Source organism: Glycine soja, chromosome 16, assembly GCF_004193775.1.
Source record: "Glycine soja cultivar W05 chromosome 16, ASM419377v2, whole genome shotgun sequence".
Taxonomy (NCBI): domain Eukaryota; kingdom Viridiplantae; phylum Streptophyta; class Magnoliopsida; order Fabales; family Fabaceae; genus Glycine; species Glycine soja.
The window spans coordinates 38,088,762-38,114,122 of NC_041017.1; the positions used below are offsets into that span (position 1 = coordinate 38,088,762).

Here is a 25,361-nt window from a genome sequence, read left to right on the forward strand (position 1 = left end):
TTATAAAATGGTCTCTTAAGTAATTATTTTATAGCACATTGATCTTTTTTTGAAAAATTGACCATTTTCAAGTTTGAAACATGATTTTGAACTTTCTTTGGTTGATTCAAGATACGGATCTTCTCTCATTAGATTTTTTTATATAAAAACTATGAAATCCAACTAATGTTGGGAAAGAAAATATGAAAATTACTTAAAAATTCAAGACACGGATCTTCTCTCATTAGATTTTTTTACATAAAAACTATGAAACCCAACTAATGTTGAGACTAAAAGAAAAACATAAAAATTACTTAAAAATTCAAGACACGGATCTTCTCTCATTAAATTTTTTCACATGAAAACTATGGAAAACTTTGGAACCCAACTTAAATCCAATAGTTTCTTACGTGATGAAACATATATACCTAACGTGATTTTTTAATAGTTAATTAATCATGTAAATGTTTTTACATTAACTTGTAGCAACAAAATTATCAACATTTTTTTTCCTTTTGAGACCAAGATTTAAATTTAAATTTTATGACTTGTCGATAACTTTCCTTGGTACTCCATAACTAACAAAGGTGGTCACATACACTTTATAAAAAAAAAAAGTGGTCATAATTTTTCAAAGAGGAACGGTAATAATACACTCTTTCAACACCCCCATTTATTACTGGCTCATTTTCTAAAATGTAAATTTAGTCACCTCATAAACAGGTAAGTAAAGTGTGTTTGACTTTTAAAAGAATAAACATTGAACCTTTCAAGTTTTTAATATAATCCTTAACGAATGGCTAATTCTCCTCCTTATCTCGCATTTATTAAAATCTTCTCCACTAACTAACAGTAACTAACGGCTTGACCTATCATCTCTCAATGCTAACTGTTGTAGCTGTCATGACAACATCAACAGCATTGACAAACTCCCATAATTCCTTGCACACTTTTATTTGCTTCCCAGTATGCACCCTTTTAATTGGGGATGTGCCATGATATTTCTCATTTTCAAAATGCAAGGTATTGAGTGCAGACACAATAAACTTGGGGGTGGAATTAATTTACCCTTTGTTGTTTTAATTAAAAATAGACACCTTTGTATGTGGTAACAACCTACTGAATCTACTCTTATATTGGGTTGAAGATCAAAAACACTCTACAAATCAAATATTAAAAGTGCAACCCACGACCTCAATGTTTAATCTGACGGTGAGGAATTAACACGACTTAGACGTTTCTTCCTGTATCTCCAAGCAACTTGAATGCGGGTCGCAGCAAGGGATCTCCAATAAGGTGACTCGTACCTAAAGTAACACAATTATCAAATGATTAAGAAAGTCATGTATTTGAAAGAAGAAATTGAGCTTTCTATGATTGAAAATTTGCAAAGTTGTTAGTTGTTACTAGCTACATGTGGTTTAAATGAATTTTTTTCTTTTTAGTCCTTGATGTTACTGTTTCAGTCCTTACAAAATTGTAAACTTTTTATATAAATCCCATTTATATTAGAAGATTTTCATTTTAATTTGTATTATTTAGGAAACATAAGGCCTGTTTTCCAATCTTTGTGAAACAATTTTTTTTAGTACCAAAACAAGAAAACAATTTAAGAGGACCAAAATGAAAACAAATAAGTACTAAAAGGTTATTGAAGTCAGCTACATATTTATTAAGCCAAGGGAATTCTTCCACCTCCTCCTCTCTCCAAGTGAGGTGAAAGATACCCAGATGTTGTACCATATCTCAACAATTTATCAACATGATTGAAATGGATGGGCTATAATGTCAACAAACCATTGGGAATTAAGCTGTGTACACAAAAAAGAAACATAATGGAACAGCACCCTTCATGGAAGACATATGGTCAACCATAATAACAAATTAACAATAGCATAAACTTAATGCCACAAACCCCTCACTGATTCCAAGGCAAAATCAGAGAATATTTAGAAAAGTTATAATAGGACTAACATGTTAAGCGCGAGGCATTTACGAGTATAAATTAAGTGCAAGAATTATAACTGGGTTGTTTATTTTCATTTTTATACGTTATAAAATGTCAAGAAGAATAACCTGAACCATAAACCAGACAGATACAAGAAGACAAGGGATTAATTTACCTTAGGGCTCCTTGAACGCATGGACTCCGCAAGAATCTTGTGAAAAGGATTGTAACTTCTTCAATGTCTGAAGCAGAGAGTGAAAATGACTCCACATTTGTTAAGCACCTTACTGTCCTGTTGCTAACCAATCTCTGTCCTGGAAGTCTTACTTTTCTACCATCTGCAGGAGAGATCAAATTGCTGAACGATGTTGTTTCTTATTTTTTGCACAGACCAGGTTGTTGATTATTGCAACTCCTTCTGGTCTACTTTAAAATATTAACAGGCATTTTGCCGTTGCTTCAAGTATTGATATACCTGTGCTAACTGAAGAATGTTCAAGATACCATGTCAGAAGCTCTTCACCACAAGAATCCCCTTCAGATAGAGGAATTCTAGTTCCATCTTCTCCAATGCTTTCCAATTTGCCACGCACCACGAATACCATCTTCTCTACTAGACCACCCTGACTTAGAATTTTACTTCCTTTGATGTATGTCTTTTGTCTTAGTCTCTCACAAATGGCATCTAAGATAGGTTCATCCATCAGAGCAAAAAGCCGAATCTACAGATAATTCAGATCCTCATATTATGAACACAAATTGTTACAAATTATAAAAGCAAATTAAATCATCATTATGAAGAACTTTCAGGGGTGTTTGACATGCTTTGGCTTTTGGTGTATCAGGGTTTTAGTTTCATGATGAAGATGGATAAAAATTTTCCCTTTCAATTTAAACTTTTGTCCAAACCTAGCAACTTACCAGTAGAGACCTAATGAAAACTAAATTTTAAATAAATCAGTGTCTGAGATTCTGAAGCTAGCCTTACATTGAAACCTCAAAATCACAATCCACTTAAAGAGTAAGCATGATAACTTAGTGTAATTATTACTCATTTATGCCATAGGTATTCTAGTGCATACTTTCTTAACAAATTTGAAGAGATGACGTCTTATGTCTCTCTGGAGATCTTCTGGCAAATTCTCCATAAGCATTTCTTCATTCACCCCCCTTGTTGCAGCCCAATTGTATCGTTCAGCCCGTCTTACTCTCCTACATCACAGACATATTATCTATTAGCTGCACACCAGATGATCCATAATTTCAAGTTTCATGATACCTAAATTAAAATGAAAGTAGTTTTCTAAGCATTAAGGCCTATAGACATGTAATATTATAGGAAAGTTAGTTGCTCCTCATAGATTAACATTCATGCAATGCAGTTATATTAAAAAAAGAATTTAATATTTAAAAAATTGAATTATGTATTATATTAACAAATTATTTCCGTCAGAAATATATTAATGAAGATTTAAATTTTAAATTGTTTGTAATAATTTATAATTTTGACTTGAGTAATCAGATGTTAATGAATTCATTCGGTCAATAAGATATAAATGAATTCAAATTTTGAATTATTCGTAATAAGACATTAATAGAATTTTAAAAAAAAATTAATAATTTATTATGCATGATACATGGAACAGGAAAATTATTACACATCAAAATTTTGCGGTGACATCCATGTCAAAGTTAGCATATGGTATAATTTATAAACCAAGCTCTCTTATTATATGTTATAGTGATTGATTGTCTAAATCTGATTCAACAAGATGCCCAATAACATGTTCAGAACAGTTATTTTACATATTCTGCAGGATTATAATGTACAAGGTGATTAATCATATTTAATAAACACATTAAGGACAGATTTAAACAGATGCAAGAAGAAATTTCAAATTTCCTTTGCCTCTCTTTAAAATCTAAAAGAAGTTTTTAGAATTTGCTAACTTAGTTTTGTCAGGTGAAACAACATTCGTTTCCTGGAAAAGTAAACTGCTTATGTGCAACAGAAACGTTTACATTTGCAATAAATGGAGTTCTGAGAGAGGGGCAGAGTAACAACCAGTGACTTAAATCAAGAAATTGACAAATACACTTTTTGGCAATGCTGACATAATTCATAAAAAAATGAGAAAATTTTATACCTTCTTAGATCTTCTGGTAAGCGCCGATGGCTCATCCATTGCTCAACATCCCGGCCTCTAAGTTGCATTTCCAGCTTCCTGTAAAAGAGATAAAAGAAAACATATCAAGCATGTTGCAACAATAAAATCATTAGAACTAGACTATCAAAGTTTAATAAAAACTTGCATCATTAGTTAAGTTCTACCTCCGTCCAAGAGCCTGCAGAAAGTTCTGTATGTTTCCAATAAGAATTGCAAAAAGCAAGAGTCCCATTCCTATGATGGCCATAGTAAAAAGGACTTCCCACACAAAATAGCTAGGTTCTAGATTACCAGCTAGAGTACTGATTTGCTGTATCAGAGATCATCCAGAACATAACTGTTAGAGATATCAAATCATTCATGTGGCTGCTTTAGTATTTAGAAGTGTTAGTACAAATCAGAGTTTCTATGACATAATAGCAAGGAGTTCCACTTTTATATAGTTGCTACAGAAGGAAGAGAAAGAAAGAGAGAGAGATGCAAACCTGGAATCCCCAAAAAAGAGAATACACGTATTTCTTGACAACATTAGTTTCTATAGTAAGTGGTACAGCATTCTCATAAATTCCGTAAGAGAAACCATCAGGAGAGGGATCCAAACAAGCGACAGCTTGGGTATTGTTGATCCACTGATCTGATCTTAAGCCAGGCTGATTGTTTCCATGGCCACGTCCACAATCAATGAACTTCATGCATTCAGGTATATTAGAACTATGGCAGGCATCCCGCAAACACTGATTAACCCTCTGGAAGAGGGAAGAGGAAGAAAAGGAGAAAGTATATTGAGTGTTAACTTTGATTGACTAAATTAAATTCCTGATTCTAACTGAACCACTCATCTTTCAAGCATCGAAGGAAACATATTATATTTTAGTTGAATTTCATTTCTAATATTGCAATAACAATTAGAAGGATATCATATTGACGATGCACTTCATGTAGCCTGTAAATCTTGTTGCATATTATATTACTTATTATTATATGCATTCAACTATGGAAGCTGAGAATTTACTGGACATTATCATATATGGGGAGGATAAAATTAGATTTTTTTTTTTTAAAAAAGTTCAATGCTATATTATATCCCTCACCTGAAGACCGAAGAGGTACCAGCAAGAGCCAACAACATGACTAGCAAGCACAAAAATGAGAAGGTTTATGACGAAATTTGCCCAGGCTGACTCAAATATGAATCCCATTGGAGATTGGCCAATTAGCAGTGGCAGAAACCTGAACAACTTGGGGATATATTGCACTAAGATCGCTGCACGCAGAAGATTCTTGGCATAATTTGCTCCCTCCAAGGAATTTGGTAGGACAAACAATATCATTATCTGCACATATTTCACTACACGTCATGAAAAGGAGTTTGGTGAGTACACAAGCTCATAGTCGCTTTATCTTATTTTACAGAATGAAAACCCTTTCCTAGCACTGCAACATATACTTGCTGTGAAGCATATGCTAATATCCACAGACAAATGACTCCTCGGAATGACATAGAGAATGGAGAAACCATTTTGGTTAACTCCAAACTTGATCATGCATGATAAGTTTAGATGACAAGAAACATTTATTTTCAAATCTAATGATCACCAGAAACAGGAAGAAATTTACCTGAGGAAGAGGAAATACAACAAATAAGTCAATAAGGAAATAACCCTTTAGGTAATGAAGAGCAATCTTCTTTGGATGGTCAACCAAATCTCCAGCACCAACCACCCTCGATTCACGAGAAACATAAGCTAACCTAAACTGTAAACAGGACACTTCATAGAGTTATTTAAGCTTTAAATTATGAAAAGGCAGCAATTAGACTAAAAACATAATCGTATTAAAGATTCAGGACAGTTCTCTTTTTCTTTGTTTTTCCTGTTGAACTTAACTAATAAGCAACAACAAAGCAAGACACACACGAGTACTTAACACTATCAATAAGGATATAGTCCAGTCTATTTATCATTAGTGTATATTAATCATTTCAATTTTTATATTTTCATCCAGCATAATATATATAAGTTAATTGACACTTAACACTGTATGGTTTATTTATCAGCAAATAATATATACCTTCACAAAACCATGCATACTTTCTGAATCTTGGATTTGTAAAATGGAGGAAAAACCTATATATCTGATAGCTTATATGGAATAATTGTCTTAAATGGAGTGAGGTTAAGTGAAATTAAGGATGGGTAACTAAACATGATGTTAGACATACTTTCTGAATGGGATAGTAACATTCTATTTGAACGGAATGAACTTCCTTTGCTTTGGCTTATATGAAACTAAAGCCTGTTATAATGGAACTAGAAATCTCTTCCGAAATACATGCATCAGAATATTTACCTTCAAAAAACTAAGAACATAGATCAATAGAAACATGGAATCAAGGACAGATCTTGACTATAGTTTTCAAAAGAATAATAAGGTATCATTCCATGAGTATAAGGATTTGCACAAATTAAAAGCAGGGGGAAGGAGGAGTTAAGGTGAAGGTAGTTAATGAGAAGTTACCTGGAGAAGAATGTTAAGGAAATAAACAAAATCATTCACGCATCTAAATAAAACAAGTGCTGTTGTCAAAGGCCAGTTGATAACAATACATTTATTATCCTGCATATAATTAACAGGAAAAGTGAAGAGTAAATATTTGCAAATAGTAAAAGGGAAAGATGAGTGACTAGAACTTGCAATATTTTCTATTTAAATGACAGGAAAATAATCATACCTTCTCCACATAGAGTAAGAAGAAAAATAGTGGGTCCACAAAAATAGCAATCAAGCAAAAAATGGCCAAACATTTGTTCCATTTTTGTACAACTTTAGCATGAGGGTTCATAACTCCAGGAACATACGAATAGCAGAAAGAAAGAAGTTTTCTGACAAAACTCTTGGCATCCCCATAAAGAGCATTATGGAACTGCATTCAAAATATAAAAAAAGTAGGCTTGGTTATGAGAAAGTAAATGTTAAAGACAAATGTCTACAAAAAGAAATGGAAAATGTTACAATAAGATTAAAGATAAAGATACAGTAAAGCTTGGAGTAGATTTTAGAAAACGAGTATCAGATAAATAATGAGACAGCTAAAAGTATTCAATTGACAATACTTTGATTGCCCCTCAAAGTGAACAAGGATAACAACAATAGTAATAGTTTGAACAGTAGAAAAACAATGTGCATTGATACAACTTGAAAATAAGAATTTTGTTAACAGTACAGTGATAAGGAAAATCTTGAGGATTAAGAGAGTGGTTTCTTGTAATGTACCCAGATTAAAGGGTATAAGAATCATATGATAGTTCTTAATACTACTATTAATAGACCTATAGTCAGAGTAAGTCACTACAAATTAGTAAATTACACTGTTGAACAACCAGATCCCTTAATCTGTTATCCTCATACAAATATCAACTGCCCCTAACCCTGACCAAAACTTCTAACTTAAACTAATTGTTAAACCAACTCGTGTGTTACATTAATTTGGTTCTTGCTAGTTCCTGGACCCATCTTTTTCTTCCTAACAAAGACATGTTTTATTACAGGCCAACTACCAATAGCCTGCTTAAAAATTGTATAAGTGCAATTCAACCAAATATCTACAAATTATTATGATAGCATAGTGAATTCCTGATCTTCGTCAGAATAAAGGTATATAAAATTAAAACACAAATCTAAAGTAAAATGTTTGTCTATGCACTAAATTATTGAAGGAAATTGAAGTTATAGTCTATTTTAGGATGAAGGACAGAAACCTTTGGATCCCATCTAGTTGAAGGTTTTGGATTTCTCTGCTGAGAAGCGTTGAAGTAAGTAGGGCAAGTAGTACAATAAGGATCATTGCACATTCCCAGTTGCCCAGACTTTAGTAAGTGTTCATTTTTTCTATCATAGTCGTTATTCCAGTAATTTGAACCTGTGTCATGGTGTGTAGCAAAATTATCTGTTGTTCTTTCCTTTGCTTTGTTTCCTGATACAATATGCTTCTGCAGAAGATTTCCAGTTCCAGTGGTAGCATACAATGGACCACTCATCTGCATAAAGGGTGTTTTCCTCTTGCTCTGAAGTGGACCAGTATGTCCTACAAGGCTAGTTTCTTTCTCATATGACTCCAAGGAACTCATAGAAATAGAAACTGATGCGCTTTGTGTCCTGGTTACTGTCCTTTTGAATTTAGAGTCCAAGGGTTCATCATATGGTTGTGCATCTATATCTGACAGCATCGGCAGCTTGTCATTTTCTAAATTAGCCATGCTTCCTTGATAATTCTGCATTTTTTCACGAATTTAGCAAAAAATCCAATACATATGTTTCTGTATCATATCAGCAATTTAAATCAAATACTGCAATTTAACTTGACATGTGAAAAAGGATAATATAAATTATAAAATAGTAACTAGAAAGTGATTGGTGATTTAGTGCAGTATGAAAAAAGCCAAATACTATACAGCAGTAACACAGCCAGATTGAATTTGCATAAGGGTACCAGTATTATCTTTTCCTTGCACTTATAGTCCACATTGATTCTTAACCAAATCTCAATTGGCTGCAATTTATTTTCCAGATGACAACTTCTAAGTTCTAACATTTCAGAACTATAAAACAGCAATAAGGTAATGAGGATTTGTAATCATACAATGATTAAAAGGGGTAGTTATTCTAATTTTACAACTTACCAAAACAAATAGTGAAATATAGTTATGAAGTTAGGATCTCCCCCATACTCACTAGAAAAGAAACTTGTATATCATTCAAGAAAAAAAGTAATGAATTCTCCTATCTAAAATCCTCTGGAGATTGAAAGAAACCAATTAGAGAACCATTTACCAAAACCTATAGTACAAGATCATTGAGATGCATGAACCATCCAAACTCTAGTTTCTATGGGAGAGTTAATAAATGCAAAACATAAAAGATACCCTTCAACCCATTTTTCCTTCTCCCACATGCATTCCAAAAAATTAGCATACACACCTTAGTGCATCATAAAGCATTCAGAAATAGCAACTAGCTTTGGAATCAGTGGAAGAATTCTAGCACGATTTAACGAGGTCAACATGCTATAAAGGCACTGATTAAGCAATAATCAAGAAAAACAACAACACAGAATTCAGCAACCTGTTGGAAAGCGGGTTTCCCAGTGAAGAGTCAAAACTCAAAACCCCCCACCAGCTATTATGCATCAAATTAAGTAAAAGATTGCATTTTTTAGAGCTTCTTCATCATAGGGGCACTGGAGAGGAGATTCTCACCAAAGGGTAAGTTCACTTTTAAGAACAAGATGAGAAAGGAATAGAGGCAAATAGCAAACTGAGAGCTGTAAGAGTGAAAATGCCTGTTGTGATTTGAACTGTGTGTGAAGATGAATTTGAAAGAAAGTTGGAGTTGGAAATGGAATTGGATTGCAAGTATATTGGTTGTTGAAATGATTTGTCAGAGAGTTGAAGTGTTCGTTACGGCATAAAAACATATAAAGGACCTTTCTTTTTCAATTTTTGTTTTCTATTTATTTCACTTGAATTTATATATTACTACAATATTAGTATAAATACACGAGTACATAAAAGAAATTCACGCTATTACGAGATTATTTTATTTTATTTATTAATATAATGCGCATTAGGGTGAATTCTTTTTTTAAAATATTAGGGTGAATTCTTATTGAATAGTAGTATTTGCGTAAAAAAAAAAAATCATGCTCATAATACTTAGTAGTATAAGCTAAGATTAAACACTTTCTATTTTTCGTGGAACTTACTTCTTTGGTTCTCTTCGGGAAAAGTACAAAAGAAGAAGGCAGGAACCTAGTTGAGGAAAGTATAACAGAAGACACGAACCTAGGTAACAACAAAAAGCAACAGTTCAGTTTCTCTATTCTTTTTATTTTTTATTTTTTTTATGTACAGTTTGTCTATTCGTATGTTGAGTAATGTAGCGGAATGGTGGTAGTCTATTTTATTAAAAGAGAAATAGATATAAAATTTAAATATGACATTATGGTATTAACATTTAATATGAAGCAATTCATTTCGCGATTTTTGTAAATTTTTTAATATATACTAATCAAGATTAACTCTTTTCCAAAATAAAATATATTTTTCCAAATTTTAATTAAAATATTGATATTTAATTATTTATTATTTTATATTTATCAACTACTTTAATAGATTATAATTCAATAACGACTTTCAACTATCAACAAACCATCTTTTTGTTTTATTTTGTTGTAATTATTTTTTTGGAAGATGGAGAATTTGGGCTATAAAAATCTAATGCTCTTGCTATCTACTCCTCCCCTATTTTTTAATGTGCCCCATTTTCTTTTTTCTTTCCTAAACTACCCAGCAAAATACACTTCACTCATCTCTATTCTTTTGGTTTATCTCTCTTCCAGCAAAAACATACACCCCCTATACCTCTACATTTGAAGATGCAACTTGAATGATGTCATTTTTGTCATCCATATCAAACTACGTGTTTTTCCTTGTCCTCGTCAACTACTACAACTTCATCGCCTTCCTTTGCCGCCACATGTGGTTCTCCGCCTTCTTCGTCCTTGCCACCATAGGAGGATCCATCGTCCTCTTCAATTTCACTATCGTTGAAGTGCTCTTTGTTTTCATCGGCAATCTGCCAATTCTCCTTCATCGGTGTTACATGGTTTGCCTCGACATCATTGTCGTTGCACGCTCCACCAAATTGCTAGAATGCTCTATGATTTGGTCACGGTTCTAACTCAAGCTCCTCGTGGGATTGGCGTTGAGTTAGAATGAGAAGTTGCCAACATTGGTCTACGAGGTGCATTTGATGGTCATTGCCCAAAACCACCATGCCGTGCTAGGGTTTCAAATTTAGAAGGCTCTAGAATTTGGGGATCTAAACTTGGACCATTGAGAATCAAGAACAACACAAAAATAGATGAAAGTGGTGAAACATATAGACTTTGGGAGGGAGCAATGGAGGGTAAATCGGTGAAAAAATTGGATGTCAACTAGACTTGATTTGGGTTTGGGAGGTGGGGTTGGGGGTAGGCAACGCACCATGTGTATTTCCTAGGGTAGTTTTGAAAAAAAAAATAGGAAAGGGAGTGTATATAGCATATAAGGGAGGCGTATATAGTAAGTACCAAATTTAATGGGTCAAAAGTCCAGAATAAATTTTTTTGCTGTGTTATTCTTCAATTGGCTTTGGGGGTATTCTTCATCCTGCGCGCGCCCACTGTTTCTCCAACACACTATTCATTTTTTCTTTAATTCCAACATTGCTATTACATATAACAACTAATTTTAATTTAATAATATATTTTTTACATACATAAATTTTAAATAAAAATCATAAATTTAATAAAAATTTATATATGTAAAAAAATAAACTATTAGATCAAAATTAATTATGTAAACTTATATATATATTAAATATAAATATTAAAATTTTCAGTGTTACATATATTAACATTTATTATTTTTTGACATAATTGATCTGTTAACTTAATTAGTTAGAATATCATTTTAATAACGTGAAGATCACATCCATAAGTAAGGGTATTTTTAATTTTTTTCTCTCACTATTGGGTGTATGAAAAAATATGTTAGGTGCAGGCAAAAATCCCATTCCCTTTTCAATAAGTTTGCACCTTTATTTTTTTTAAATCAAATACACTTAAAACAAACATATTTTGATTGTGATCAATACATAGCACAATAAGAAAGTGAATTTATCATACAAAATAGAAACTAAGTTTGTATTGTGAATTTATACACAAGACAAACTTATTTCCGTTGTATTTGAATTCAAACACAAAAAAAAAAAAAAAAATTATCATGTATTTTGAATTTATACACAATAGAAACTTGTGTTGTGTCTGTTTTATTTGAATTCATAAAACACAACGGAAGTGAATTTCTGTGTATGATAAAATTCAAAGCATCCTTACAGCAATTTCCAATATCAATTATCAACACTTATATCAACCTCTATGTCAATTATTAATGCTAGTAAAGTGTTGACTTATATTTTGGGCTGAAGTGTAGGAAGCAATTAATGAAGATGCGGTACAAAGCTGCTATAATCCACCAGGGTAGATTTATAATAAATTAAAAGATAAAAATGACTTTTTATATAATTAATCTATCTAGTTTGTTTAGCTCAATCTTTCACTCATTCAAAAAAATGGATGACTGGAAAAACTAATATATATATATATATATATATATATATATATATATATATATATATATTTCTATATGAACTTCCAACACAAACTAGTGAATTTACAATATTTTTGTAGCTATGCATACCTATTGTGTCTAATACACCTTAGATATTACAGTGAATTGTAAATGTTTGATGTTTCATTTGATCGAGTAGTGTCAGCACGACTAAGACATTTCATCCTGTATCTCCATGCAACCTGGATGGTTGTTGCTGCAAAGCATCTCCAGTAAGGTGATCCATACCTAATATAAGATAATGGAGCAACAATGCTACGTTATAAAGAAATTTTAAAACAAAAACATGCCTAGGAAAATGGATCAAGGAAAATAGTACTTAACACATCAGGAGATAATTAAACCAAATCTGATCAAATACACTATTAATGTCTAATACACTCTTTTAGACTCATAATGATAATGAAATCCTTTTTTTTTTTAGTGTGTGTGTGTGACTATTTACCCTAACTGTTTTCATTAGGTCGTTAAACTAAAAGCATTACTAAAACAAGAAAAAAAGCGAAAACTAAGAAAGAAATATAGATAAAAACAAAAGTGGAAGAAAGAACAATAAAAAAAGGGAACAATAAAACAGCAAACAATAATTAAGGGTATAATATAAAGCAGCCCTTGCTCAGTGTTCACAATGTGGAAACTCAACCAAGATGGGGAAAAGAAAAGAGGTGCCATATGCTGTAGCTTTGTACACAGTTCCTGGAGCATGCAATATATAAAAAATAGGAATAATTTAAAAAAAAAAAAAAAAAAATGGGGTCAAAGATCAAATAGGGATTTGAAAAGATGGCGAATAAGTTGGAATAGAATGAGAAGGGACACATGTTTCATCCACATGTTGGATGAAGATCATTGACTTTGCCTTAGCTTAAATAAATTCCCTATGACCCTGGCCGGTTGACCTTTGAAAAAAATAGCACTACAATAGTTATTGATATGAGAATGCTTAATATTAAAACTGACATTTTTTTATATATTGTTATTGTTAAATAAGGTTTTTATGTGAACTTTATCAGATGATAAATAGACATAAATTATTTAATAAGAATTACGTAAAATTTAAAAAATTAAATAATGAAAGCAAGGAAAAAGCAGTGTGTTCATACTTTATGTCGTTCCTTATTTTTATTTTGCTTTTGTTTTTCACATTATTCTCTTTCCAAAATAATCTTGAACTTCAAGATACAATTAGACACCAAATATGAATACTTTGAGATAATTTCAACTTAAATAAACTAGTTTTTCCGCTATCGAACCAATGGTTCTTCCACTTATTACGTAGTCCTTTATAAATTTGTGCTTTAGCATTTTAGTCCTTTACTGACTTTTGACCAAGTCCATGGAAAAGGAGACCAACTTTCAATATGTTGGACTTTGTGAAATCAATATTGAAACATGAACGACTGTAAAACCTTGGATAATTTACATTTTGTCTCTATTTTTTTTTCACAGAAGTTAATTAAAAATAAAACCAAATATTATGAGGAATAAAAAATTATTATAGGAATCAAAACAAAATCACAAAAACCAAACCCAAAAAATGAATTTTACAAGGACTGTTTCAAAATAAAAATCATAGGATCAAAAAATTTAAAAGTATATATAACTGAAGAGACTAATAAGATATTTAAGCTTGAAATCAATTAACTTACGAACATTTTCTAAAAAATTATAAGACTTACCTCTCGTGTATATAAATCCACTCCTGAACTTAACTTGACTTTCACAAATTATTTTCTTTTCTCTCAAATTTTTCAATTTTTTTTTATAATTTTTTCTACCTTTATAAAAAGACAAACATTTGATACAAACCCATATATAATGGTGTAAGAAAAGATTTCTCAAAAATAAAAAAACGCAAGCCAAACATAATATAGGAGGAGAGAATAACCTTATGGCTCCTTGAACACGGGGACTCCGAAAGAATCTTGCAAAAATGCTTGTAACTTCTTCAAGGTCTGCTGCTCTAAGGGCAAATGCCTCCACATTCGTTAAGCAACATACTGTCCGGTTACTAACCAACTTTTGCTTTGGAATCCTTGCTTTTCCACAACCTACAAGAGAAACTTAAAACTAAGTTGATGTTGATCACTTTTATTAGTTCAGCATACCACTACTCCACTACTTTAAACTATGAAGCAGGCACCTATTCTAAAAAGGATCTTGCTAATGAGCACCTCAAGAGACCGGTTAAGAAGCCTTAAAAATACATTATTAAATACTTGGCTTAGTTACACTTTTGATTCTCCTGCTATATATCTCTATTTTGCAAATTTGATCTCCTAATTTATTTTTTTACCAATTGGGTCTCCTACTATTTTAATTGTACAATTTTAGTCCATCTATTAACTCAATATTCAATATTAAACCAAAATGCTAAAGTGACATTCTAACTATATTACACTAGCACGTCAACGGGTTTATGCTAATGTGACACTCTATTATACTACCACATCATCATTTTTGTTAGATACTAGCAGATGTTATGTTAGTAGATGGATATTGCACAATAAAAATAATTGAGGATCAAATTTGTGAAAAAAAAAAAGTGAGGGGACTAAATTTGTTAAATGACAATAATAAGAAAAGCCAAAGTGTAATTAAGCTTAAATATTTTAAATTAGTAAAAAAAGAAAGCATTAAATGATTCTTATAATATTGATATAATAAATGCTTCCTTTTTTTTATATATAACATTTTCTACTTTTATATCACATATAGTACCTAGCTTAGAGCATTTGTTACTTTGTTAAAATTTGCCTTCTAGAAATGAAATGTACCTTTGCTTGCTAAAGGATGCTCAAGACACCATGTCAGAAGTTCTTCACCACAAACACTCCCTTCATAAAGGGGAGCACTAATTCCATCTTCGCCAACACTCTCCAATTTTCCACGCACAATAAAAACCATCTTCTCTACCAAACCGCCATCATACAAAATTTTGCTTCCTTTGATATATGTTTTTTGTCTTAGCCTCTCACATATGGCATCCAAGATAGGCTCATCCAACAAAGCAAAAATTCGAACCTGCAGCATATAAAAGACAAGGTGATACTTATTTTACAGAATTAAGTCATCATATATAGAATCCAAATTTCATGTTTGCTAACCCATTGAACATTTTATATGCATCATTGGTTTTACCACATGAGCTTTGCCTTTAAGTTGGGTGTTAGTTTAGTTACATGGCAGAATTGTGAACTTTGCCCAACATGGCTCTCACACGACCCTCATACAACACAAGATCCATTTTAGGCTTTAAGTGTGGACAACGCACAAACTCACCCTATCTTGTAATATTGTAATGAAATTCTACTGATTCAGTCTCTTAGCACAATGGGAACAACAAGGATCAAATTCTAGAGCACATGGATAAATAGTATGTCATGAACCAACTATCTCTAAAGCTTGAACTGTTGAGTACAAGTAGATGAATAGTTTTAATATCCAACAATAACTACATAGCTATAACCTGCCTCAAAAAAATAAACATGCAAAATCAATATAACCAGTGAATTGATGCCGAAGAAACTACTGTACTCACTTTCTTAATAAATGTAAAGAGATGACGTCTGATGTCCCTTTGGAGGTCTTCTGGCAAATTCTCAAGGAGCATTTCTTCATTCACACCTCTTGTTGCGGCCCAGTTATAACGTTCAGCTTGTCGCACTTTCCTACATCATAGGCCAATCATATAAGTGGACTGGAATATCTCTCTCATTTTATATCATCCACACATTCATATGATTAGAATGCCTGTATTAAAGTAATAGATTGTGGATTTTTTTTAAGCGTTTGCTCCAACAGACATGCAATCGCCTCCTAAACAACAACAACAAAACTTTATCCCACTAGGTGAGGTCGGCTACATGGATCACACAACGCCATTTGGTATTGTTAAAAGTCGATTGAAGTATTATGTATTAATAAATAAAGTATATTGGCACTGAACTAGTACTAAGTAAGGTTGGTATATAGCCTCTTTTTCAGTTGTAAATAATTCTGAGAGTCGGACATAACGTTGTGGAGGCTTACTTATCCATCAATATTCTCATGCTTACATGCCCCTATATGCTCTTTCTCTTCCTAGAGATTGCATATGCATTTTAGCAAACAAGCATGCATACAAGTGGAAGCGTAGTCAGGCAGACATAAACAAATAGAAGCTCAAGAAATTTCAAATTATCCTCATAAAAAGGAAATTACAAACTATCATTGGTTTCTCAATAAAAGAGTATTTTAAGTTTTTGAAAAATTGCTGAATTCAGTGAATCTATTTTGACCAGTAAAAGAGTAATATTTTTTTATTTAAACAATATATACATTGCCAATAAATGGTGTTTTGGAAGGGAGCTGAGTTAACAAGTGGGGAATTTAATCAATTTAACAAATACTAAAAAGAGATACAAGTCTGACCAAAATGAGGAAAAATGATACCTTCTCAGATCTTCTGCTAAGTGCCGATGGCTCATCCATTGCTCAACATCACGTCGTCTAAGTGTCATTTCTAGTCTCCTTTTAAGAGAAAGTGAGAAGATGAAATATATCATTTTATATACTACTTAATAAATAGCCATCAACATTACTATTGAAAATTATATATTAATTAGCATCATTAGATAAATTTAGGTTTTTATATATAAGAGAAAAGATACAGCACAAAAAACTAACAGGATATAATATCCATAAGGACTTTTCCTAGTCCATTTGACATGTCTAATTCCAAAATAATGATAATTAGGACACAACAACATGATAATTGCTGCTATGAGATTCACAGTAATCTACTACAATGCTAAGCATGACATAAGACAAACAATCAAACATACAGTTCAAGACATCTACAATAAGACAAAAAGAAACCGAGTTTCCATTTGTCTCTATCGCAATCATTGCATCATGAGTTTAGCTTCCATTAATGATTATAGACAAACTTTTTCAGTACTTCTTGGTTACTGCTGCAAAGAAATTTTAGTTTTTATAGAATCACAATCACTCTGTTCATGTACAGCTAAATTCATAGTTAAAGTCACCAATCGATTCAATCTAGATAGTCTCGATTCCAAAATCATAAAACCTGTAAGGAACATATAGTTAATTATTTGTAGATCAAAGTGAAGGCAACAACTTTAGAAAATGTAGTATTAACCCAACCAACTACAGGGAAGATAATGCAGTACTACAATTGTATTTCCCTCTATGAAGCTCACAAACCCTTCAATCTTCAAGGTAGCACATTTGATAATTTTCTAAACTATTCCTTAAAGGATACCTTAAACTTCACACAATTGAGAGAGGTGGAGTAAAAACAAGATTGCCATCAAACAGAAGTTGCAAGTTGTAACTCATTAGATCGTGATCTAGTTATGACCTGATGAGGTATTGCACATATGAAGCAAGGCATTCTACCTGCGTTCAAGAGCCTGAAGAAAGTTTTGTATGTTTCCAATGAGAAGAGCAAACAGCAACAGTCCCGATCCTATGATGATCATGGTAAAAATGACTTCCCAAACAAAATAGCTGGGGGTTAAATTGCTAGCCAGAGTACTAATTTGCTGCAAAAAAAAAAAAAAAAAAAACATGTATAGCATTAGTAGGATTTCATTTATTTGGAAAAAAAAAGTATATATATATATATATATAGAATCAAAAGGCATGCCATTTATATACAACACTGTGGTATCTTGTTCCAAAGATAATCAAATGCCGTTTTTCAACATTAATGAATAATGACTTAGGAATTTCTGGCTCTAAAAGATTGAAGTGTGCGTGGTTTTCATGCCTCACTCCTTGCCTCAATTTTCACCAATAGGCGAGCTTTATGTCACCTAAGTTTTAGTAAAAACACACCTCACAAATATACTAACATAATGAGCTTGAAGGTAATAAACACACTTACTACTGGAAAAAAGAAGTAATTGATATACCTGGAATCCCCAAAATGATGAATATACATATCTAGTGATCACATTATGATCCGCAGTAAGGTTGACAGCTTTATTATAGATCCCATATGGAAAACCATCTTCAGTAAAACATACACTTGCAACAGAACTGTTCCTCCAATTAAGCATGATTGCGTTATTTTGATTTGCTTCAGCTTGACCATGCCCACAATCAATGAATTTTGCGCATTCATCAATATATGCTTTGAATTGTTTCTTGCAGACAACTCGTAGGCACAGATTAACCCTCTGACACAAGAAATAGATAGAATCTGAAATTAATAATCAAATATGAACCTTTATTTAATGTAACCACCTAAATGAAATTCCCTAACTTTAATTGAATCTCATCATCATTTAATTATCAATTGGTAGTAATAAAAAGTGTGTGTGTGTGTGTGTGTGTTTGTCTGAGAGTGAGTGAGTGTGTGATGGATTTTGTTCATTTCATTAATAATGCACCTTGCTTTGACACAATTTACATCCCATGCTAACAATAATGCACTATATTATGCAACCATTTTCTTTTTCCTGTTCTAATGATTGCTTGAGAGTTGAGATTAACAAGATTAACCAAAAAATCATACAGACTCGTTTCCTTTTCAATTTAAACTGAATTTGAAAGCTGTATCAATTTAAAATTTGAAAAATAATTGCAGGAAAATGGTTGTCACTGAAAAAGAAAATACAATTATATAAAGGAAAGGCCTTAACCTACCTGCAAACCAAAGAGGTACCACCACGACCCAACAACATGGCCAGATAGCATAAAGGTAAAAAGATTTATAAAGAAACTTGCCCATGGTGACTCAAATATAGATCCTGTTGGAGAAATTAGCATAGGAAGAAACCAACACAATCTGGGAATATTCTGAACAAGGATCACGATACGCAAAATATTCTTCGAATAGTTTGCTCCTGATGACCCCAAGTGTTTTGGTAGGACAAACAATATGAATATCTGCAAATTTTCACAGAATTATACCATGACAAGGATAGTAAACCCAATAAATACTATTCCTCAAGTTGTCCACACCAATGAGAACAATAAATACATAACATCTGAATTTCAAACATGATGATGTAGAACTAGAATCAGCTTAGGAAGAAATTAAGAGAACATCACATTTATAGACAGATCAAACACCCAAATAATCTGAAGTTCTTTAAAAAGAAAATTAGAATATCCTAAATAAAACAAGAAAAGGGAAAGGATTAAATTTAACTGGGCAAGAAGATTATGTGGGGAGAAAAATTCATCCAGTATAATACATTAAATGTATAAGTCAAAGCCATCAATCTCCTTGGTATGGCTCACTTTACTGGTAAGGATCTTCATGTTAGCCTTACATATATCTATATAAGACAACTGAAAATTTAATGACGACAAGCACATTGCATCTTAGATTTAGTGACCATAAACAAAATCAGATAATCTGTGTTACTTCGTATTATAGAATGTATGTTTTACACAAAAAATAAAATAAATCACGTTAGATGATTAGATGTATGAGATACTGAAGTTATAATAAGCAAGAGAGATGAGGAGAGATATACCTGAGGAAGTGGAAGTACAACAAATAAGTCAATAATAAAAGATGTTCGAAGGTAGTGAAGAGCTATTTTCTTAGGATGGTCAACTAACTCCCCGGCACCAACCACCCTAGACTCAGGAGCCACATAAGCCAACCTAAACTGCAGAGAATCAACTTGAAAGAATTAGTTGTGCTCTGCTGCATCAGAGTACCAACCTACACTTTTGAACAAATAAAAATATATTTAAGATTCAAGACCCTCAGTCTGTCACTCTTCTTTTAGTACAAACATAACAGGCACACTACAGTCTCAACCTCCACAGTTATTCACTAATCATAGTTGTCACTGTTACACAAAGCTCAAAGGAAAAAAAATTGGTACAAAATGGAAGCCAAATTTTAAATTCAATAGAATTTTTTTATTATAACTGACAGATTTTAAGTCTGATGCAAAAAGAAAACAAAAAACATGAGGTTGTTTTAAGGAACAATCAGCAGATTTTGTTATATCCTCTTACAAAGAATGTGAAAACTTGAAAATTTTTAGAAAAGCAGCTTAAATATATGTCTCAAAGTAACAATATAGTACCTCCAGGTTAATATAAGAAAAATAGTTACTTTATTAAAACTTAAAAGAACTAAACAACCACATGAAAATTCTCAAAAGTTACCTGAAGAACAATGTTTAGGAAGTGTATGAAATCATTCATGCTTCTAAGTACAACAAGCATTTTTGCCATAGTCCAGTGTATAACAATACATTTATGTTCCTGCATACAAGAAGCCAGAAAAATTAGAGTACGTTAGCAAATAGACTGCACAGAGAATTGAAGATAAGTTAATCACTTAATCAATGACAACATCAATCACATAGTGACTATTAATTGAATAATGATGCTTAGAAACCACTGAGGAGAACACCTATACATTAACTTCCTTCTTTTGCGAAGACAATTTGGGTCAATAAGATAATAAAAGAGAGCCGTATTGGAAAAGATATCAACTATGTTATAGATTAATCTCCTTTGCAAAGAGAACTTGATTTCCTGGATATTTCTATCATCCTGCCTTCTTTAGAGTAAATGACTACTGACTTTAGAGTTTTGTTTGTGGCATGTATCCAACATACTCCAATCTATATAACAAATTAAAGGCCAAGGTTCAGTCCAAGCTTGATCTCAACGGGCAATTTAGTTGATGAATATTTCTTATCATATCAAAGGTTATATTATCATCATTTATAATAGTGAAATGTAATACCCACTTTATAAACACTAATTGAGGCGAGTTATTTGGCTTTTCTAGCATGCAAATACAAACTCATAAACAATGCAATTGCTAATATATATAGAGTTTCAACAGGGCCAAACGACCAACCAGGGGCAATTTTTTTTCAAATTTATCATTTGGGGTAAAATTTAAATTCATATCTAGAAAGGGGTAAGTGGTAACACTTTTGAATTGAGAGTTATAATATGTGTTATGAGTTTTTTTTTTCTTTTTAGGTTAGAGTAGAAAAAGTTTCGAGTTTAATTTTTTTTATCTTTTTTAACCCGACTTTCAAGTTGTGAGTTTTTTTTTTCACAACTTTAAAGTCGTAAGGAAATTTTTTTTTATTAAACTCATAAATTGTTTTACGACTTTAAAATTTTCTTTTTCAAGTATTTTTTTAAATCGTAAATAATTTTTTATTTTATTATTTAATAAATTAATGTATGTTTTCTTTTTTAGTTTTATTTCATATTTTCTATATTTTTTACATCATTTTATTTAATTTTTTATATTTTTGTATATTATTTTTTTTAATATATTTTCTGTATTTAATATTTTTTTTACTAATGTTAAGGATTATTATTTTTTTTATAAATTAAAAAAATAATTAAAAAACTTAAATTTAAATAAAAAGACATTTAATATTTTTGTTAAATAAATATATAATACATTTTACTATTTTTATTTAAATTTAAGTCTTTTGTATTACTTTTTAATTTAAAAAATAAATAATAATCCTTAATTAGTAAAAAATATAGAAAATATATTAAATAAAATAATATACAAAAAGTATAAAAAATATTAAAAATTTCTTTGTGACTTTAAAGTCATGAAAAAAAAATTCTTACGACTTTAAATTCATATTTTAAAAAAAATAAAATCATAAAATTTTTTATGACTTCAACGTAAAAAAAAAGTATGACTTTCAATTCAGAAATCATCGTAGCACATATTACCACTTACACACACCTTCAGGATATTAGTCTAAATTTTATCCAAATGATAAATTTGAAAGAAAAAAAAAATTATCCCTGTTTGGTCGTTTGGCCGTTTCAAAAGCTATAGATTTGATTAATATGGAATAAAATAAGATGAAAACACCAGATTCTAAGGTGTCTTGAGCTTAGTAACTAACTAGATACAACTTACAATATTTTGAATCAACATAAAGGTGGGAAAGGGGGTGAGGGGGGAAAACCATACCTTCTGCACAGAGAGCAAGAAGAAAAATAACGGATCCACAAATATTGCCACCAAGCAACAAATTGCAAAAAATTTATTCCATTGTTGTACAAGTCTATTATGAGGATTCATAACTCTAGGAACAAGTGGAATCAAGAAAGCAAAAAGTCTTCTTGCCCAATCCCTGGCATCCCCATAGAGGGTATTGCGAAACTGAAAATAATCGAAGTTGAAATTTGTTGAGTAACAGAAGTTGATATTGTCAAACTGATTCATAAGATAAAATGTCTACAAATTGAAAAAATACATTTAAAAAATTGAAACTTATTGCCTACATAACAAAAAAAAGACTATATATAACAAGAATTGTGACATTTTTTTTTATACATATACACGGCTCACATGATGACATGTAACCCTATTTCGGGTCCAACACCAGTAACCCAAATCTCATTACATTTAATTGCTTGATACTGAAAAAATACTTTATGAAAATAACAAAAACAAAAGACTATATAAACATCAAAGTAATCCACAATAAGAATAACATAAGTTATTTATAAATATAGAAACCATTGGTTGTTTGAGTAGCTGTAGTATAGTTCAAATAATGACCTAGGCATCATTACAGAATCATCATATCAAATCATAAGTGATTCTTATAATTAAACTCTATAGCAGAAATATACACATGTAGAATAAAATTCTTGAGCATGATACACACAAATTTAAGAACCTTGCCACATAAAGTGTAATCTAAGGCAACTTCAACATATAGTAGCATTAGCTTCTTAAGAAAGAAAAAAGGATAATTTATTTCAGGAAGGAAGATACCTCAGGATTGAATATACCCGAAGCTTTTGAATTCATTTGTTGAGTAGCCTTGAAGTAAGTTGGGCAAGTTGTACAATATGGATCATTACACATTCCCAGTGGACCGGACCTAACTAAATGTTCATTCTTGCCAGCATAGTTGTTCTGCAAATCATTTTCTCCCATGCCGCAGCATGAAGGAAAATTTTCTGTCTTACTTTCTGCTGTTTGGTACTCTGATGCTACTCTATTATGCCGGAAAAGGTTTCCATGTTTATTAGTAACATACAATGGACCACTCATATGATCAAATGGTGTTTTCCTCTGACTCCTTAGGGGACCAGTGTATCCCACAAGATTATTACCTCTTTCGTATGGCTCCGTGAGTGTCGAGGGAATAGAAATTGATACACTTCGAGTCCTAGGTACCCCCCTTGGGAATTTAGTATCAACAGGTTCATTTGATGGTTTGGGATGAACTTCTGAGAAAATTGGCACCTCATCTTTCTCAAAATTAGCCATGTGTTCTGCAAAATAACAAAAATATTAAATACCTACATTTCTATGTCAAGACAGCAATATCAAATTCAAAACTAATTCATCTATACTCAAAACAATGAATAAATTAGAGGAAACAAAACATTAGAGGCTGCATGAAAAGCATCCAAAGACCCGTATACAAGTGAAATACATGCGAAACTTAATGTACTATAAGGATACAGGGAATCTCTTTTACATATACTTACAGTCCTTCCAATCAAGACTCAAATAACTGGAAATGTTGTTAGTACAATTCAAACTTTTAGGTCCATTAACCAAACACATAATAATGATGAGAACAAATGATCAAAAATAATATCCAAAGATTTTATTGGTGAGTTCATTCTTCTTTAGTTGAAGTTTATTTTCGTCTAATTAATTTGGAAACTCCCTCATCCCAACTCATACTGTCTCTTTTCCTCCTCTTCACAAAATCCTTTGCCTTCATCAAGAAAAAAAGAATGAAAAACAAAAACAAATTCAACAGCTTTTGCGGAAGCACCAGTAGGTTTCCAAATTATACAGGGGGTCCTCTATCTCACTACTTCCTTAAAAATGAAAATGAAAAGTAAAGCATGGACTATTAATTACTATAATTAAGCAAACAAAAAAAAGGCTTGACCCACTACAAGTTTATCCCCTCCACCAACCAAGCTGTTGAACAAAGTTAATAAGGTCTTGAGTTTAAACCTTGTAGGTGAAAAAAATGTGGTTGAATTAACGAAAAACTATCATTAAAGGTGATAGTCATGTGGTTCCCTATCAGATATTAATAATTGACAAAGTTGATGGATAATTCCCGCCAGAAAAATGTTTAACCAAGAAAAAAAGAATCATTACAAAAAAGCATTAAAAATGGTGACATCATTAACCAACAAAGAAATATGGTAACTTGCACTACCCCATGTAAAATCCATGCATGATATAGTAAGAGTGACCAAAGCAAGCAAAAGGGCATGATTGCATGAAGAAGTTAAATGAACAAAAGATGGATTCCATTTGAAAGTATCACAAACTACTCAGACCTGTTTAAGGTGACGAACTACTCAGAAGTCAGAACCCCCACTAACTGTTGACAGTATCACAATGCAGGCATTTGAAAGTAAAGCTTGGCATAAAGGGGAGAGACTCTCACTGATATAGGCAAGGATTGTAAAGGGCCCATGAGTGAGAAACAGAGAAAAGGTGAATAACATGGTGACTGAGTCTGAGTCTGAGTCTTTGAGGCAATTTTCACGACACTTCCCTGAATAAGGTGTGAACTTAGGTAGCAGAAACAGAAAGTAAACAGCTTGAACCGTGACAAAGCATCGTGTTCGTGTGGCCCTTTCCCTGACACTTTCCTGTTTGTCCCTTTTAACAAGTCAGCAGTTAGCCCCTTTGGGTACGACATGGTCAATTTTTCTTTAATGGACAAAATTTAGATAGTGCAATGATTTTTTAATAACCTATTTTTTTCAAATACTTAATTATTTTTTTTCAAAATCAAACTCTGCACAAATTCGGACTCCTTCTTCTTTGATATACGCCCAGTTGGCTGAAATAGTCGATACATGCCTTATTCTTAAATCTTAACCTTTTAGGCCAAAAATAAAAAGCAGGGAGATACGTGTTTCTTTCAATACAAGTAATAATAAAAGTGAAAAATAATAGATTTCAGAACCAATGAAAGATTCAATGTCATTTGGACGAGCACAAGTACTATGTTGTTTTACTTTTGTGTCAAAGATCAGAATTACAATAATACGGGC

The 25,361-nt window shown here is 31.8% G+C and overlaps 2 protein-coding genes across 3 annotated transcripts; both read right to left on the reverse strand.

The window, feature by feature from the left end:
• Window positions 1-980: 980 nt before the first annotated feature.
• Window positions 981-9,544, reverse strand: LOC114390597 (probable cyclic nucleotide-gated ion channel 20, chloroplastic). The gene is made up of 13 exons (XM_028351395.1): window positions 9,217-9,544; window positions 7,854-8,366; window positions 6,827-7,018; window positions 6,613-6,711; window positions 5,713-5,850; window positions 5,187-5,429; window positions 4,581-4,841; window positions 4,260-4,405; window positions 4,075-4,152; window positions 3,010-3,139; window positions 2,403-2,649; window positions 2,103-2,265; window positions 981-1,286 (listed from the first exon to the last, which is right to left on the reverse strand). The coding sequence occupies exons 2-13, from the start codon at window positions 8,349-8,351 to the stop codon at window positions 1,181-1,183; spliced, it is 2,301 nt and encodes a 766-aa protein (XP_028207196.1). The 5' UTR covers window positions 8,352-8,366; window positions 9,217-9,544; the 3' UTR covers window positions 981-1,180.
• A 2,647-nt stretch (window positions 9,545-12,191) lies between these two features.
• On the reverse strand, window positions 12,192-24,780 carry LOC114390596 (probable cyclic nucleotide-gated ion channel 20, chloroplastic). Of its 2 annotated transcripts, XM_028351393.1 has the most exons (14): window positions 24,636-24,780; window positions 23,092-23,597; window positions 22,279-22,470; window positions 20,475-20,573; window positions 19,826-19,963; window positions 18,987-19,229; window positions 18,251-18,517; window positions 17,733-17,878; window positions 16,761-16,838; window positions 15,868-15,997; window positions 15,104-15,350; window positions 14,215-14,377; window positions 12,336-12,554; window positions 12,192-12,305 (listed from the first exon to the last, which is right to left on the reverse strand). In XM_028351393.1, the coding sequence occupies exons 2-13, from the start codon at window positions 23,590-23,592 to the stop codon at window positions 12,422-12,424; spliced, it is 2,337 nt and encodes a 778-aa protein (XP_028207194.1). In that variant the 5' UTR covers window positions 23,593-23,597; window positions 24,636-24,780; the 3' UTR covers window positions 12,192-12,305; window positions 12,336-12,421. The 2 variants fall into 2 exon arrangements, with proteins under 2 accessions (XP_028207194.1, XP_028207195.1); XM_028351394.1 differs by lacking the exons at window positions 22,279-22,470; window positions 23,092-23,597; window positions 24,636-24,780 and adding an exon at window positions 20,731-20,751.
• Between the last annotated feature and the right edge of the window lie 581 nt (window positions 24,781-25,361).

Bases quoted from the DNA above. Each gene is read 5' to 3' on its own strand.
- LOC114390597 (XM_028351395.1), bottom strand. From the start codon at position 8,351: ATGGCTAATTTAGAAAATGACAAGCTGCCGATGCTGTCAGATATAGAT. The intron at 4,153-4,259 runs GTAGAACTTAAC...TCTCTTTTACAG, and splicing joins CTGCAGGCTCTTGGACGGAG to GAAGCTGGAAATGCAACTTA. The intron at 3,140-4,074 runs GTATAAAATTTT...TCTGTGATGTAG, and splicing joins TTACCAGAAGATCTAAGAAG to GAGAGTAAGACGGGCTGAAC.
- LOC114390596 (XM_028351393.1), bottom strand. From the start codon at position 23,592: ATGGCTAATTTTGAGAAAGATGAGGTGCCAATTTTCTCAGAAGTTCAT. The intron at 17,879-18,250 runs GTATATCAATTA...TTTTTTTTGCAG, and splicing joins CATCATTTTGGGGATTCCAG to CAAATTAGTACTCTGGCTAG. The intron at 15,998-16,760 runs GTATCATTTTTC...CCTATGATGTAG, and splicing joins TTAGCAGAAGATCTGAGAAG to GAAAGTGCGACAAGCTGAAC.